The sequence below is a fragment of the Apteryx mantelli genome, chromosome 30, assembly GCF_036417845.1.
Source record: "Apteryx mantelli isolate bAptMan1 chromosome 30, bAptMan1.hap1, whole genome shotgun sequence".
NCBI classification, from domain to species: Eukaryota; Metazoa; Chordata; class Aves; order Apterygiformes; family Apterygidae; genus Apteryx; species Apteryx mantelli.
This window is the reverse complement of record NC_090007.1, coordinates 6,530,585-6,546,679: the sequence shown is the minus strand read 5'-3', so window position 1 is coordinate 6,546,679 and position 16,095 is coordinate 6,530,585. Positions and strand designations below refer to the sequence as shown.

General features: G+C 53.5%; 1 protein-coding gene, 1 long non-coding RNA gene and 1 other non-coding gene across 4 annotated transcripts; all 3 read left to right on the top strand.

Moving 5' to 3' along the window:
• Window positions 1-136: 136 nt before the first annotated feature.
• Window positions 137-4,065, top strand: LOC106492196 (uncharacterized). 2 transcript variants are annotated; one of them, XR_010886581.1, is made up of 5 exons: window positions 137-233; window positions 904-1,083; window positions 1,885-1,957; window positions 2,241-2,643; window positions 3,738-4,065. It is a non-coding gene; the product is annotated as an uncharacterized lncRNA (long non-coding RNA). The 2 variants fall into 2 exon arrangements; XR_010886580.1 differs by having other exon boundaries at window positions 1,885-2,643.
• An 879-nt stretch (window positions 4,066-4,944) lies between these two features.
• Window positions 4,945-13,985, top strand: EEF2 (eukaryotic translation elongation factor 2). The gene is made up of 15 exons (XM_067312954.1): window positions 4,945-5,047; window positions 5,884-6,098; window positions 6,833-7,014; window positions 7,097-7,308; window positions 8,135-8,313; window positions 8,699-8,804; window positions 9,113-9,226; window positions 9,426-9,564; window positions 10,015-10,210; window positions 10,410-10,668; window positions 11,049-11,156; window positions 11,643-11,996; window positions 12,391-12,573; window positions 12,666-12,798; window positions 13,164-13,985. The coding sequence occupies exons 1-15, from the start codon at window positions 5,045-5,047 to the stop codon at window positions 13,355-13,357; spliced, it is 2,577 nt and encodes an 858-aa protein (XP_067169055.1). The 5' UTR covers window positions 4,945-5,044; the 3' UTR covers window positions 13,358-13,985.
• Window positions 8,864-8,930, top strand: LOC136994567 (small nucleolar RNA SNORD37). The gene has a single exon (XR_010886618.1). It is a non-coding gene; the product is annotated as a small nucleolar RNA SNORD37 (small nucleolar RNA).
• Window positions 13,986-16,095: the final 2,110 nt, after the last annotated feature.

The following is a 16,095-nucleotide window of genomic DNA, read 5'->3' as shown; positions in this document are numbered from 1 at the left end:
GACGCCCGCGGCGGGGGAGGGGCCGCGGGAGGCGCGCACCGCCCAATCCGCGCGCGCGCCCTTCTCCCCGCGGGCCGCGGCGCCGCGGCGCAGGCGCAGTGGCCACGCCCCGCCCGGCGACGCCTTCCCGGTTGCCTTAAAGGGGCAGCGCCCCGGGAACCAGGAAGGGGCACGGTTACCGGAGGGGGATGGGAGCGATGGCGGCAGCGGCTCCCAGGGCCGCAGCCCTTCAGGTTGGGGGGCAGCGGGGCGGGGTGTGTCCGCGTGGGAGCGATGCGCAACACCCCCAAAATGGCCGTGGGGCAGACAGGCCGCACCAGGCCTCAAGTGGGCAGCAGGCCCCGCTGCCGGGAGGGGGCCGCGAGGCCCCGGGGCCACCGGTAGCGCCCGTGAACGGTCTCTCCTTTGGCCTTGAGCCTTGCCCAAACCTCCGCATGTTCCTTCTAGGCCTGGGTCACCGCCAGGGCTCACTCGTGGGCACAGTGGTGGCCTGAACCAGCGCCTGCCTGCGTCCTGCCGCTGTTACCCAAGGGAGGGGTGTGTGCACCTGGTGAGAAGGGACAGGCTTTTTGTCTGTTCCCCGCTTCTTAAAAACAGCCTAAACCACGGGGGCATTGGGTCTGATCACCTGTAGTTTTGCTGGAAGGTGTTTTCTGGAGAGCAGGCAGGTGAAACAGGCTTTTCTGAGGTAAAAACCCTCTGGAGAAAAAAAAAAAAACAAAGGAACTTGACAGCTTTTAGATCTGTCTTCATCAGAGGAATGCAAAGGGCACAAATCTAATTCTCCCTCGGCAGCAGCCTCCGCTTCAACTTGCTTATCTCAGACTTTGCTGTTCAGTCACAGACCTCGGAGCTGCCAGACCCTCGCATGTATGCCAATAATGAGCGCTCTGCTTATTTCAGGGACTGTTAACCCTGTGTCTCTGCTCTGAGGGACCAAGGCCTCGAGAAACTCCTGTGATGCTTTCACCCGACGCGGACACCCTCCAACGCACACGGTGTTTCGTTACTGAGACACCCGGCGCCGCAGCTGGGAACCAAGTGCTCTGTGGTGACGGCGCCCCAGAAATCCCAAGGCCCAAGGTCAGTGTCTCTCATCGCATTCCTAGGTGCCTAGGGAGAGGCTGATGTCTCCAAGAACACATCACCTGCTAAAAATGCCTTATATGGAGACAGAAGTGAGTTTTTCCCAGCCGAATACTGCCTGGAAGTCACTCTGTTCCCGCTGAAGTCTGGGTGCTCCATTTCTAAGTGTGAGGCCAGAAATGAGTGCATAGCACGGTCCCTTTCATGTGGGCCAGGCAACCGCATCCAGGCAACTTCAGGCTGAATTACCAGGAGACAACACAGAGCCACTGGGTGCCCACGCACATGCAGGCTGTCATGGCCCATCTCTCCTCACGCCCAGAGGTTGCTGCTGGAACGTCGCTGCTGGTACGTGAGAGGGGACAACCCCTGAGGAGAAGACGGAAGCTTTCCAGCGCTTTCGCCTTCTTGTCATCAGCCCCGCAGGCCAATTAAACGAAAAGGCAATTGGCCAGTTTCCCAGGCAGGCCAACATGTTAATCAGGCTCCCCAGCCTTCCCTTCCAGTCTGGCAAAAGCCAGCATTGGTGCTAAAAAATTCAAATGGTTGCCGTGGCAACCCCAACAGCTGATAACTCATCCTGTCACAAGGGGAGCACGGGGTTCTCAGCCTCCCGAGGCCAAGGTGATTCCTGCTGTAGCTCCACCAGCAACTCCCTGAGCACCGCAAACGGTGGAGGGGACCAGTGGGCTTGGGATGTGCTGGGAATTTGGCGGTGACCTGAGCTGGCAGGGTGGCTTGGGGACAAAGTGGCTTGGATTTATGAGAGTTTTTTTTGTTGTTTTTTTTATGTTGCAGCTGATTGAAATGAAGCAACAGTCTTCTATGATGCTGAAGAGAAGGAAGTATAAAAAGAAGCAAAATATTTATGGTATGGAGATGGAGAGTTGTGTCTTGCTATGTCCTGGTTTGGAGTGTCTCTTTACTTGCCTTCGCTCTCAATCAACTTTTAATTTGCTCTTAGCTCAGATAATTCTCTTCACTGCATAGTGCTTCACTTTTCCCATTTCCTAAAACAAAGTGAGGGGAGTTTGGCCTTCCTTCCTGCACTGGAGTTGAGGGAGTCCTCCTAAAACTGCAGGCTGGGTCTTCTCTTGCCCTGCATAGTCATTCCATTTCTTTCCATTGAATTATCCCTGATTCATCTCTGCCAGAGCAAGAGGAATCATTTGTGTCAGTCTGAGACCCTCTGCAGGATGGCTGCTCGTTACAGTTGATCTGAAAGGTAGAGCATGAACACCCAGTGATTTTGCAAGGCAATTTTGGAGACAAAGAACACAAACCCCTGGCTGGATCAGCGCATCAGGCCCTTCATGGAAAGTTTGTTAGAGAGCCATGGGTTCATGAAGCTTTGCCAGGGACGGCTGATGGTGAAGATCTGGTGTATGTCAGCTACCAAAGGAAGAGCATGGCAGCTGGATGCGTGCCTTTGGCTCACCAGAGAACTGGCTGTGGCCCCCAGAATCCCAGCTGGAGTCGAGCAGCTCTGCAGATCTTTCCAGTTACAGTCACCCCTTCGTGCTCAAGCCACGCTTGACCTGCGAGCACGGTACTGAGGTGCGTGGCCTCTCCAGGGCTCCGACAGCCCATACCCCCCATCCTCCTCAGCACACACGCCGGCGGCCCCATGCTGTTGCCAGCCGTGCCGGCAGGCTGGGCAGCTGCTGCGTGGCGGGATGCAGGCCGGGCCCTCCGGCTGGCGGCAGTGGGGCGAGCCCCGTCCTCATGTGTGCCTTCGCACGCCTCACTGGGACCCCTGAGCGAGAGACCCGGGCAGCGCTGGGTGTCACTGTGCAGCGAGCTGCCTTCGGGACACGTCTGAGGACGTCTCTGGGGACGTCAGGGGGCATTTTGGGGGGATTTCGGGGATGTCGCCCTGCCCCAAGCTGTGCCTCCGCGGGCAGCCCCGTGCAGTACCCCGGGGGGGCCAGGCGTTCTTGGCGGCGCCTCAGCCGCGCCGGCCCCGCTGGGCAGGGCCCGGCGCCCGGCCCGCTCCCGGCTCCCGGCCCGGCAGCGCTCCCTCCCCTCCCGCAGGGGGCGCTGCAACACTGCCCCCCCAACCCCTGGCTTGACCGGCGCATGCGCAGCGTGGGGGCCCTGCGGAGGGCGGCGGGGCCGGGCCGTGCTGGGGCGGGGCGGGGCGAGGCGGGGCAGCGGGGCAGGAGCTGAGCGAGCGGTTGCAGAAACGGCATTTGGGGACGGGGCAGTGCGGGCTGCCGGGGTGGGGGCTGCAAAGGGCCGGGCAGGGCCTGCAGCGAGGGCAGGGGGTTGCAGTGACAGCAGAGCCCTGCAGTGAGGGCAGGGGATTGCAGTGAGGGCAGGGGGTTGCAGTGACAGCAGAGCCCTGCAGTGAGGGCAGGGGGTTGCAGTGACAGCAGAGCCCTGCAGTGAGGGCACGGCTTGCCTGCTGCCCACTGGGCCCCGCAGTCTCCCCGCACAGCAGTTGCAGCTGCAGCTCTGCCCTCACTGCCTCCCTGTGAGGGGGCAGCTGCAGTTCACCCAGGGGAGCCCCCCGAAAGCCTCACGCAGGCGGCTTCCCCCACTCTGTCCTCACTGTGTGCCCGACTGCCAGGTCTTCGGGTGAGTGTGTAAAGCGCGTGCTGCAGCAGAGGTTTGTTCACGCTTTGTTCTCAATACGTCTCACTCCGCAGGGTACAGGAACTTGAGGTGAGACGCTGCAACCCCGATCTCGGAGGCCGCAATAAGATTTTGCATGCTGGGCAGGAAGCCGTGTGCCATGAGTCCTTGTGGATGCAGGGGCCACCGATGCAGGGTCCATTGCAGGACTCACAATCACAGCGGAGATGAATCAGCCCCAAATACACTGCAGTTTACAGCTGAGCTCACCAACCTCTCCTTAATGCTCAGGATGCAAATCAGTGTAGCCACTGGAAAATCAGGGAAAAGGAGAGGAAATCTTAGTTTTCCATAGGAAAAAAAAAAAGATGTCACCTGCATTTTTAATGCCATCAAGGAATTGCCCAGAGATTTTAAAAGCAGGACCTTTACCTGCTTTAATTGTTGGTTTTATTTAATTTGTTGTTATCTATTTTATTTATATGCCCTGTACAGACCAAGGTACATGGTTCGCTCTGCCCTAACATGTTCTCGTGGTAATAGCGAACCAAGAAAGGCTTCCCCCAGGGTTTGGTTCCTCTCTAATGAAATTGGTGGCAGGGTTCCCGCTGGCAGGAGGGGAGCCCTCACTGACTTCCAAGCAGCTCCTTGAGCATGGGGATGGAGGGAAGGTGGTGACAGCAGCCCCCGCAGCGCACGGCTCGTTTTTGTGATGTGTTTAACAGCTGGCAGAGCCTCCGGGAGCACTGTGCTGGGGGCCCTGGGCCCAGTTGTGGCGAGGACCAATGACCCCACGGTGGATAGATGGTGAGAGGGAGGTGTCAAGGTGGTGCCAGGCTCGGGAACGTGTCCGGGCAACCGAGGCCTGGCCCCGTTCACCCTGCACAGGCTCCAGCCCTTGCGCCGGCTCCGTTTTTGGGATCGCCCTACCCCAACTGGCCATACCGGCCCCAGTTCCTAGTCACTGTTCACGTGCTGGTGTTTGGCAGCAGGTGGGGAGGGGTTTTGCCCCTGCCCCGCCTGAGCAGAGCACTGGCGGGGCTGGAGCCCCGCTCCGGTCTGCCCCTCCCCGCACCCCATCCTCCCCCGCAGGCCCCGGGCTGGCCCCGGTGCAGGGCCACGTGGTCCACGCCCCGGCGGAACAACCCTCCAAACCATAGAGCTTCCCGGCAGCTGAGGGCTACACAGGCGCCTCGGCGCATGCGCCTGGCGCGCCGGCGCCGCAGGCTCCGCCCCCCGGCCGGCGTCGCCGTATAAGAAGGGGGCGGTTGACGTCAGCGTTCTCTTCCGCCCGCTCTGCGCTCGCCAGCGAGACAGGGCTGCCGCCGCCGCCATTGCTGCACCCCCCCCCGCCCCGGAGAATCCACCGCCATCCGCCACCATGGTGAGGCCCCGCGCTCTGCCGCCGTGCCGGGCGTCCGGGCGACTGCCGCCCTCGCCGTGCCGGGGGGAATGGCCACGGTCGCGAAGCTGTGGGGCCTGCGGGGGGGCAGGGGCCTGTGGTGCCGGGCCTGCCCGTGGGCGCCGGCCTGGGCCGCAGCCGGGGGCGGGGGAGAGAGGCCGAGCCGTCCCCGGGGGAACTCGAGGCTGTTGTCGCGGGGTGGGAGCTTGGGTGTCCCGAGGTTTGTCTCACTGTGCCGGCCCGGGCAGGGCCCTTCCCTGCCGGTCTTGGGGCGGCCGCGCCGGTGGGGCCTGGACGTGCAGCACCTCCCCCGCGGGGAGGCGGGGGGAGGGGGCGGTGATGTGGCACCGGGGCCGAGCCGTTGGCGAGTCGGTGCTGCCGCCGGGGACGGGACTCTGCGGCGGGCACCGGCTGCCTTATGTAATGCTGCGGCCCAGGCAGGGGCAGCCTCAGCTGGGCTCCGAGCTGTCACCTGCGCGGCGCGGAGCAGAGATCGGCTCTGCTGAGGAGTTCCTTGAGAAGGCGGTTTTGGCTTTAGTGCGGTTTTTCTCAAGGAAACCCTGAGACTGCCGCAGTTTGTAGGACACTGAGAGCTGCACTGCTGGCCCGGACCCCTCCTCGTGGAAATATTCGTGTGTGTGATGCCCTTGCAGTTCTTCCTGTGGGTTGTCTTGTAACGCTGGCTGTGCAAGCAGAATTAATGTCAGTGTGACTAAACTTGGTAATGCTAGGTGTTGATGTTGTTAGTTGATGGTGGAAGAACTGAAGCTGTTTTTATATAGGCTGCATTTTTCTTTCTCCCCCTTTCTTCCCTCAAGGTGAACTTCACAGTAGACCAGATACGGGCCATCATGGACAAAAAGGCCAACATCAGAAACATGTCTGTGATTGCCCATGTTGATCATGGCAAATCAACCTTGACTGACTCTCTGGTATGCAAAGCTGGCATCATTGCCTCTGCCCGTGCAGGGGAGACCCGTTTCACTGACACAAGAAAAGATGAGCAGGAACGGTGCATCACTATCAAGTCAACGTGAGTTCCCTTCCTTCAAGCACCTTTGCACTCTTGGTGCATGATCTGATCTCGGGAATGCCTTGAGTCCTAGACCTGGTTTTGATCATGAAATGAAAGAAGAAACCATCAGGCTCCCTGTAGTCTAGTTCAGAAGCTTATTTCTTGTTGTGAGGACTGCTTAAATGAGAGAGCAAGTATTGATTTGCTTGCAGTGAATCATAAAGTACTACCCTGATGGCCACTGGGAAATGGATGTGCTCAGCCTTCCATTTTAGCGCTAGCTCAGTTTAATGTGGCTACTGTTCACTGGAATCCCGCAGGTGCACTCCTGAGACCACCATGTGAGCAGCTGTTGCTGTCTGGAGCATCTCTGGCAGTACCCCTGACAAAATCACTAACTTACTGGGCTGTTACCAATTTGAGGACCCCTCAGAGACATGAAAGGGATCAAAAAGGGGGTTGGGACTATTGGAAAAACTTAAATACTTGACCAGAAGAAACCATACACTGTGTCCTCTGGGTTGTATGGAGCTAGAAGAGGTTATGATTTCAAAAAAGCATAAGCTGTACTGATTTTTAGCTTAAATTTGTAAGCAGCTACAGCACTGGTATCCCAGGAATATGCTGCAGGAAATCCTTAAGTCCAGTTGTAGCTGTCTGTGCAGGACAGGCAGCTTCTAACTGTGTATTTCCTTTCTAAGGACTGGGGAAGGTAAAGAGATCAGTTTTCACTAGTTTTTCTTTTATTTCAGAGCTATCTCTTTATTCTATGAGCTCTCTGAAAATGATTTGGCCTTCATCAAGCAAAGCAAGGATGGTTCTGGTTTTTTGATCAACTTGATTGACTCTCCTGGACACGTGGACTTCTCTTCAGAGGTCACTGCTGCTCTTCGTGTCACTGACGGTGCCCTGGTTGTTGTAGACTGTGTCTCTGGTAAGGTTTTTGGCAGCAAAGTGCCACTGGAGTGTGTCAGGGAAGTACAAAAACGATGATAAGTTTCTCCTGTGTTTGACAGGTGTATGTGTGCAGACAGAGACTGTGTTGCGTCAGGCCATTGCTGAGAGGATTAAGCCTGTTCTGATGATGAACAAGATGGACCGAGCGCTGTTGGAGCTGCAGCTGGAGCCTGAAGAGCTGTACCAGACCTTCCAGCGCATTGTGGAAAATGTGAATGTCATTATCTCCACATATGGAGAAGGAGAAAGTGGTCCCATGGGAAATATCATGGTAAGCAGAAGGCTGTGAACACTGTGTTTGAAGTAGGGCACTAACAAGAAGGAGCAGTTGTGGCTTTTCAGCAGTTCTTTCCTTTCTCAAATGGAGAAGTGAGACTGGAATAATCATCTGGTGAAACACCCATACTGCCCACACTTGCAGTGGTTTGGGGCTCTTGCTAGCTCTCCTTCTAACCTTTGTATTAGTATAGGGCTTGAGCAAAAAGACTGTAAAAACAAGAAGGTATTCTCTCTCAATATGGAAAGTGCTCTTGTGTTGTAGGACGCTTTCTTGCCCACATCACATCTGTGATGTTAGGTGACGCGAGATCCTAGACTCCTACTCAGCATAACTCCCCCGGCTGTGTTCTGAAATGGAAGGCCAGTAGGTGTTTGAATTCCTCCATACTCAGAATTGTCAGAGCTTTGCTCTCTTGTGGCCTCCTGAGTAGTGAGCATGGCTGCTGGCTGGAGGCCCTGAGGAAAAGATGGTGTTTTGTTCCTGTTTCCAGCTTTAATATATTGCTGATAACTCTTAAAATCTTACCTGCAGTTGCTGTGCTGTCTAGGTAGGTAGCTAGTTAAAGTGACAGAACTGACTTAGTTCTGTGCTACAAAACTAAAAGCGTGTGTGCGCCAGACTGTCACAGTAGAATTGCTTATGGGTCCTGTAGCTCTGAAGCTCCATCTCCAGAGCCTCTTCCTTATGGAGCCATACCAAGTGCTGTTTGTGGAAGGCTAGGCTTGACTACTGTAGCACTGTGTGGGGTTTGCCACCTGTGGCTGTAAGAACTGTTGCTGTTGTAACACTGTAACACTGCTGTCCTGTTACCTTTCAGATTGATCCAGTGCTTGGTACAGTTGGTTTTGGTTCTGGCCTGCATGGCTGGGCTTTCACTCTGAAACAATTTGCTGAGATGTATGTTGCAAAGTTTGCTGCCAAGGGTGAGGCCCAACTGAATCCAACTGAGCGTGCCAAGAAAGTTGAGGACATGATGAAGAAGCTGTGGGGAGACAGGTGAGTAATTGTGGCTGATCTTAATTTCAGATCAGCACTGTATGGTTGTAACCCAACATTGTAGATCAGTAAGGAGGGAGGAGATGGTTGTCTGTGTGGCCCTATCCGTATGGTTTGGTCCCTGTACTAGTTTTGGCCCAAAGAACAGCATTTCCCATGAAGTCTTTAGTGAAAAGGAAACAAGCAGACAAATGGGGAGGGGATGGTCAACTGGCAATATGAACAAATGCATTTTGCTCTGCTCTGAAAACCTGGGAGTGGTGGAAAGGTCTGAAAACAGTTCTCACTCAGTGACTATTTGCTCTATCCTGAGCTAAGCAGAATAAGCCACTCATCTGCAGTGAAGCTGGGTGTGGGTACTTGTCTGACTTAATTCTTTCTCCAGATATTTTGACCCTGCTACTGGTAAGTTCAGCAAATCTGCTACCAGCCCTGATGGAAAGAAACTGCCCCGGACTTTCTGCCAGCTCATCCTTGACCCCATCTTCAAGGTGAGTTTCCTCAGAGCTCAGCTCTTGCTGGTTCCTTACACTATCTGGTTTTATTAGTGTGTGATGATGGAAAATTTCTTCACTTTGACCTGACTTGTTTGTTTGAAGAAATTTGAGTATCTGACACAAGCTTAGCTCACTATCCTGTTGAAGCTGGTAGTTGCTATCTGTAAAGACAAGTACGTGTCTAAGCCTCCATGTAGATTTAACTGGGTGGTGGGCAAGAATGCAGATTTCTCTTTAGAGACTTGTGCTTCTTCCTCTGCAAAATGGGTCATTTGAGGCATTTCCGACTTGTTCTGTTACAGGTTTTTGATGCAATCATGAACTTCAAGAAGGAGGAGGCAGCTAAACTGATTGAGAAACTGGACATCAAGCTTGATAGTGAAGATAAGGACAAAGAGGGCAAACCTCTGCTGAAGGTGAGATTTGTCTGAATTGTCTGTGGGGAGGAGACTAGCAGTTGGGCTGCTCAAACTATGTAGCCTTGTCAAGCAGCTGTGAAACCTGCTTGTGTAGAAAGGTACTGTCTGTCATTTGGAGGGGGGAGATGAGAAGGGAAGGTTAACTATTAGGTTCTGAACCATCTGCCCAGGTCTTACTCCTCTGATCTCTGCTCAGGCTGTGATGAGGCGCTGGCTGCCTGCTGGAGATGCCTTGCTGCAGATGATCACCATTCACCTGCCTTCTCCTGTCACAGCCCAGAAGTACCGCTGTGAGCTGCTGTATGAAGGACCTCCTGATGATGAGGCTGCCATAGGTATGATGGGCCACTTGCTGCCCTTCTCAGCATCTTTCCGCATACGTACTTAGTGCTCTGAAATGCCTAGAGCCTCTTGTTTTCAAAGTATAGCTCAGTAGCTGCTGTAATGCTTGCAGCTGTAGCCTTTCTAGTGTGGATCAAATAAGCTTACTTAGCTAGCAGCTTTGCTCTGGAGAGCTAAGCTAGCTAAGTAACTGGAGAATAGCTAGGGTGTATGTCAGAGACTCAGGCTCAGCCTATGTTAATTTAAACGATCTCTTGGAGGTCTGATCTTCCTTGCTGTTTGGGCTCACTGGCCATCAGGACAGAAGCAAACAGGCTGGGGCAATACCGGCTACAGTTCCCATGTTGTGACTTTGGGGGCGAGGGAGGGAGATGGGAGGCTGGGGATATGCCAAATAGTAGAGACAGTACTGAACTGAGTTAATCTCCACTTCTTTCTCCCAGGTATTAAGAACTGTGACCCCAAAGGGCCCCTGATGATGTACATCTCTAAAATGGTGCCAACCTCTGACAAGGGACGTTTCTATGCTTTTGGACGTGTCTTCTCTGGTCTTGTCTCAACTGGCTTGAAAGTCAGAATCATGGGACCAAACTACACACCTGGCAAGAAGGAGGATCTGTACCTGAAGCCAATCCAAAGGTCAGTCCTAGCTGGGTGGAGTGCCTGGAGCTGTAACTTAGATTTGTGGTCCCAGTACTGCATCATAGGTCTATCCCTATCCCTGAGGCCAGGCAAAGCAGTTGGCCTTTGTCTTCAAGCTTACTGCCACAGCTCCAGGATGCTGCCTTGTGGGACCTCATCTTCTGAATTCGAGTAAAACCACCTTCTCTTTCATCAGGACCATTCTCATGATGGGCCGTTATGTTGAACCCATTGAGGACGTGCCTTGTGGTAACATTGTTGGTCTGGTTGGTGTCGACCAGTTTCTTGTGAAAACTGGAACCATCACCACGTTTGAGCATGCTCACAACATGAGAGTCATGAAGTTCAGTGTCAGCCCTGTTGTGCGTGTGGCTGTTGAAGCCAAGAACCCAGCTGACCTGCCCAAGCTAGTGGAAGGACTGAAGCGTCTGGCTAAGTCTGACCCTATGGTGCAGGTGAGTACCTGAAATATTTTCAGAGATAAGAGAAACTCTAGTTCTACTGACAGAGACCTGTTAGTCATGTGCTCTCCTTTGCCACAGAAATATGTAGAGGACGGCTGACTGCAGGGGGCTGTTTGCAGAATAGTCCTGAGTTGAACATGGGTCCCAACTCCCACCAGAGTGGGAGGGAATACAGCATTTCATCCCATTTTGGGTAGCTAGTCCAAGTTGTTTCCACATCAATGAAGAGCGCATCTAAAAGTAGTTCAGTAGCTCCATGGGTCAAAAGGCAAAGAGCCAAGACCATCAGACAAGTGATGGTATTTAAAATGCAAGAGCTTTCATTGCATTGCAGTTAAATGTCTCACCTGCTGCATAAATGGTCTTTTCAGTGCATTATTGAGGAGTCTGGAGAACACATCATTGCCGGTGCAGGGGAGCTGCACCTGGAGATCTGCCTGAAGGACCTGGAGGAAGACCATGCGTGCATTCCTATTAAGGTACAGCTGTTACATCCCTGCAGACTGAGGGACTGAAGTGGCAGCATGACTCTTCAGCTTGTAAGCTCCTAAATTGAGAAAACAGATGCTGCTGCTTGTCTCTGCAGCTCCTTTTCACAAAGGAGCAAATCCCTGAGATGATTCGCTTCAGTGACAGTTTAAGAATTCTAGCTATAGTAGATGTGACTGAGTGTGAGGCTGAGAGAAACAGCTCCTAATCTGATTACTGCTGGCTGCTTAATGCTGCTTTTGCTACATAGCCTATAAAGCAGTGTGGATTGCTTGTTGGCACTAATCTGCAAGTGCTTCTTATGTAAAGTTACCTCCAGTGGTGGTTGCTATTGAAGTCTAGGTAGTAATAGTTTAGAGTGCTAGCATTTTCTGCCTTAGCACTTAACCTGATCAGAGCTCAGCAGTATCAATGTCTGGTGAGCTGCAGTTGAGTTGGTGGCTCATTGATGTTCTCTACTGTGCTGTTTACTGCAGAAATCTGATCCTGTAGTGTCTTACCGTGAGACAGTCAGCGAGGAATCCAATGTGATGTGCCTTTCCAAGTCCCCCAACAAACACAACAGGCTGTACATGAAGGCCAGACCCTTCCCTGATGGATTGGCTGAGGACATCGACAAGGGTGAGGTCTCTGCCCGCCAGGAGCTGAAGCAGCGAGCTCGCTACCTGGCTGAGAAGTACGAATGGGATGTCACCGAGGCCAGGAAGATCTGGTGCTTTGGTCCTGATGGCACTGGCCCCAACATCCTGACTGACATCACCAAGGGAGTGCAGTACCTGAATGAGATCAAGGACAGCGTTGTGGCTGGCTTCCAATGGGCTACAAAGGAGGTAGGGGCAGCACCTACCTCTGTTAGTGCCTAGGCTGATAGCTTCAGGCAAGGCAGTATACAAAGTTGTGGAAGGCTACAGCACTTCTGCTGATGTGGACTCTGGAGCTATTGCATAAAGATACCAGTAAATGGTTTTAGTGTCTCAAAGAGCTGTCTCTGAAAAGCTGCAGTGATGACTCAGAGACAAGACTAGCTGATTCTTAACTCTTGGGCAAGCAAGATGACTTGTTTAATGGCTTCTTAGTATGCCAAGTGAAGTGGGCTTGTGCCCTCTGCTCCAGGACCCTTTTTTTTTAGGAATGCCAGTAAGCTGAAGAACCAGAGTGTCCTAGCAAAAAAGCTTGCTGTCTCCTGACATCACTGTTCCCTGATACATTGCTTGACTTTCCTAGGGAGTCCTGTGTGAGGAGAATATGCGTGCTGTTCGTTTTGATGTGCATGATGTGACCTTGCACGCTGATGCTATTCACCGTGGAGGTGGGCAGATCATTCCCACTGCCAGGAGGTGTCTGTATGCCTGTGTGCTCACTGCTCAGCCCAGACTCATGGAGCCCATCTACCTTGTGGAAATCCAGGTAAGGAACCTGCTCAGCCTAGAGGTTCAGTAGAGCCTGTGTGAGGAAGATATAAATGGGCGGTGTGCAGTCCTGACTGACTTCTCTTGCAGTGCCCAGAGCAGGTAGTTGGTGGCATCTACGGTGTGCTGAACAGGAAGCGTGGCCATGTCTTTGAGGAGTCCCAGGTGGCTGGCACCCCCATGTTTGTGGTCAAGGCCTACCTGCCTGTCAACGAGTCCTTTGGTAAGTGTGCTTTGTGCTGGGTGTGGGCACTCTCTTAGGAGCACAGGAACTTTGAGACAGGCGCTGATTTTGGACAGCTAATGCTGCACAGAGGAGATTCTCCTTGTACAGGTGGTCTGGAGGAAAGTTTGGATGCAGGCTGTTGGATGCCCTGCAGTTGATATCTCTGTGGGTTTAGGGTAGTACCCTGGAGTTCTCCAGAAGGGATCTGTTGGTGACCTGAAGGGGACAAACTAGACTGCAAGGCTTCTGTAACTGAGGTGTGGGATAGGTTTGTGCTGCTGGTACAGCACATCTGTTCTGCTAGAGATGTGATGTTAAAGCTGTGTTCCCTTTCAAACTCACCACTCTGCTCTTCCCTCCAGGTTTTACAGCTGACTTGAGATCTAACACAGGTGGCCAGGCTTTCCCCCAGTGTGTGTTTGACCACTGGCAGATCCTGCCCGGGGACCCTTTTGACAGTGCTAGCCGTCCTTGCCAGGTTGTTGCTGAGACCCGCAAACGCAAAGGCCTGAAGGAGGGTATCCCTGCACTGGACAACTTCCTGGACAAATTGTAAAAGCCACCTGCCCCAACATCACTCAGTCACTGTTGTTGGACTCTGGGAGGGGGAAAAACCAGCTAACTAGCGTAACACCAATGCAGCAGGCAAATGGTAGACTGCAGTGACCATCTCTTTGCATTATACTTAATCAGTTTCATAGCGATTTGAGACTTTCAACAAAAAAGCATTGATATTCAGCCTTATAGGTTTCTGTGTTGCACATGACTCATCTGGGGCCCCACTCGGTGCCATTGTAACTAAAAACATTTCCACTTGACGCAACTAGAGTTGCCTGGTTCCATATTTATTTGACTCATGGGGGAAAGCGTCTCTGCTTTATTTTGCTGGGGGTGTATATGACAGGCAGAAGGTGGGGGGGTACAGGGGCGCACTCGGTTCTTATTTCTCAAAAAGGGGGTAACTTGATGCCCAACTGATTGCAAAGCAAGCTAAGTGCATTGAGAGGGCTTGCTTGAGTTAATGGCCTGTAGTGGGTTTTCAGGGGAGGGGTTGTCAGGGGGTTTCTGTTTGGGCAGAAACTAGAAGGCAGGGAGATCTTGTGCAGTGTGATTGTCATCATGAACATCAACAAATGTATTAGTGCCACTGGAAATAATAAATTTGATATGGTGATGAATATTCATATGGGCTCTTGGTTGATTTGCTTCCTTAGGAGGTGCTGTCTAGCAGGAGATGAGCACTCCTGCTTCTTGCTGCTGAGCTGTTTGTAGGCAGGCTGTTTGAGAGCTCTGTTCTTCTGTACAGAGCCTTGCATCACTCCTCAGCCTGCCATGTGCTGCTAGAGGACATGCAAACTGGGCTGAGCTCTAGTGTGTTGGTAAAATTGAGCACAGCAGTTCTGGAATAAGGTCTCAAAAGCTTCAGATCTGAGCTGCTTGTTTCAATCTTTAAACCGAGTGGGGAAAGAACAAATGGGTACATCTTGACAAAAGTCTTAATTGCAAGCAGCATTTTGCAGTGCCTGGCTGAAGTGATTTGGAAGCTAGGCAGAATTTCTTTGTGAATATTAAACTGCAGGAGCTATGTGGTTCCCCTAAAGCAGCAGCCAGACTGTGGCTACTGTTGGCAGCAGCCTGCTCTGTCATTCACCTGGCCAACTCTTGCTGCTTAGGGTTCTTCTACAGTAGCAGCTGCATTGCCTCACCGTTTGCTCTAAACAAGTTTAAAATGGGTTTCAGAGAGGTCTGAATGGAAAGAGACAGGGAGCTGCTATGGGACCTGTTCCTTGGGGAGCAAACTGAACACTAGGTGGCAATGAGCTCCTGCTGGGAGAAAGCCAGGGACAGACTGGGGATGTGTCCACAGCTGGTTCTGAATGTGTGTTGCCTAGCTCACCTGCTTTTTTAGGGTGAGCCGAAGGTAATCTCGGAAGGCAACCGGAGATGTGTTAGTCTCTGCTCTCAGCCCATGGGACAAGGGAAGCAGAGAGGCTTGTGCGACTCCTCCAAGCAGGAAAGCAGCTCAGAGGCTGCATAGTGTGTGAGGGGGAAGCCCTTGGTGTGGTGATGCTGCAGGGGAGTTGGACTTTATCCTTAAGCTAATCTAAAGCTGAGTGTCCCTAAGTATGAGGCTACCAGAAAGTTATGAGCAGAGGTGGAGATGCAGCAGACTGGGAAAGAAGCAGGTACCTTACAGTGTTTAGGTGGTAACATGTTTGGGTTTGACCTTGTTAGGCCTGTCACGGAGGTAGGGAAATGATGCCTTTGAGGGGCAGGTTGTCTGTCCCCAGTCTTCAGAGACTTGTGGCCTATCCCTCAAGTCTCTGAGTAAGGGGAGGTGGAGACCGTGAGTCTAGTTGCACAGATCTAGTCCTGTGCCTCTTGGAAGCAATGGCAGGACATGGTTATTCAGGAATTTAGCTGTCACTTGCGTGATGAGCTGCACTGTGGCAGGAGCCTTTTGATGTCTTTGAGCTTTGTGGTTTTCAGCTGGTAAGTGCATAGCGTGAAGAGGGCTGTGTACAAGGAAGGCTTGCCCCCTTCAGTGGCAAAGGGCTTCCTGGGAGCTGGGTCCAGTCAGCTCCTGCAGCAGGGTGTGTGGCTGCAGCTGCCTCAGCTTGGCAAGTGCCCCCCCCCCTTTTTTTAATCATTATAAGGAGCATGTAAGGAAGAAGGGGGATCAGAGCATATGTGATAAGCTTGCAGTTTCAAGCAGTAAAAGGGCAGGATGGAAGCCCTGAAATTGCAATGGTGTCACCAATTTGGCCTTTGGTAACAATGGTGCCTAACTGCAGCATATTTTGTGCACTTGCAGTAATGCTGCTGTGTGGCTTTGCTCAGATGCTTGCACCTGCATGTCCTGGGGGAAGGAGGGATGGGCTGAGCCGTCACCTGCTGCTCCCGGGGGGCAGGCAGTGCGGCGGGGGGCGGGAGCAAGGCCCCGTAGGCTCTGGGAACTTCGTCGGGGGCGCAGGAGCAAAAACAAAACAAAAACAGCCTCCTGCCCGCCTGGGGCGCTGGCGGCGGGTGTGGGGCCGTTCGCTTCCAGCCTAACCCACCCGGCAGGTTTTTCCGCAGCTGGGCCGGGCCCGCGCCGCGCGTGGGGCTCGGCGGCGGGGAGCTGCCGGGCCCGCGAGCAGGCCGCCCCCAGGCGGGGCGGGGGGCGCGGGGACCCGGGGTGGCCCCGGCGGCGAGCCCGGGCCCCCGCATTGAAGCGGCGCGGTGCCGTCAGCGGGCTGGAGCCAATGAAGCGGCGGGTGCGGCGGTGACGTCATCGCGGCGGCCGGGCCAATG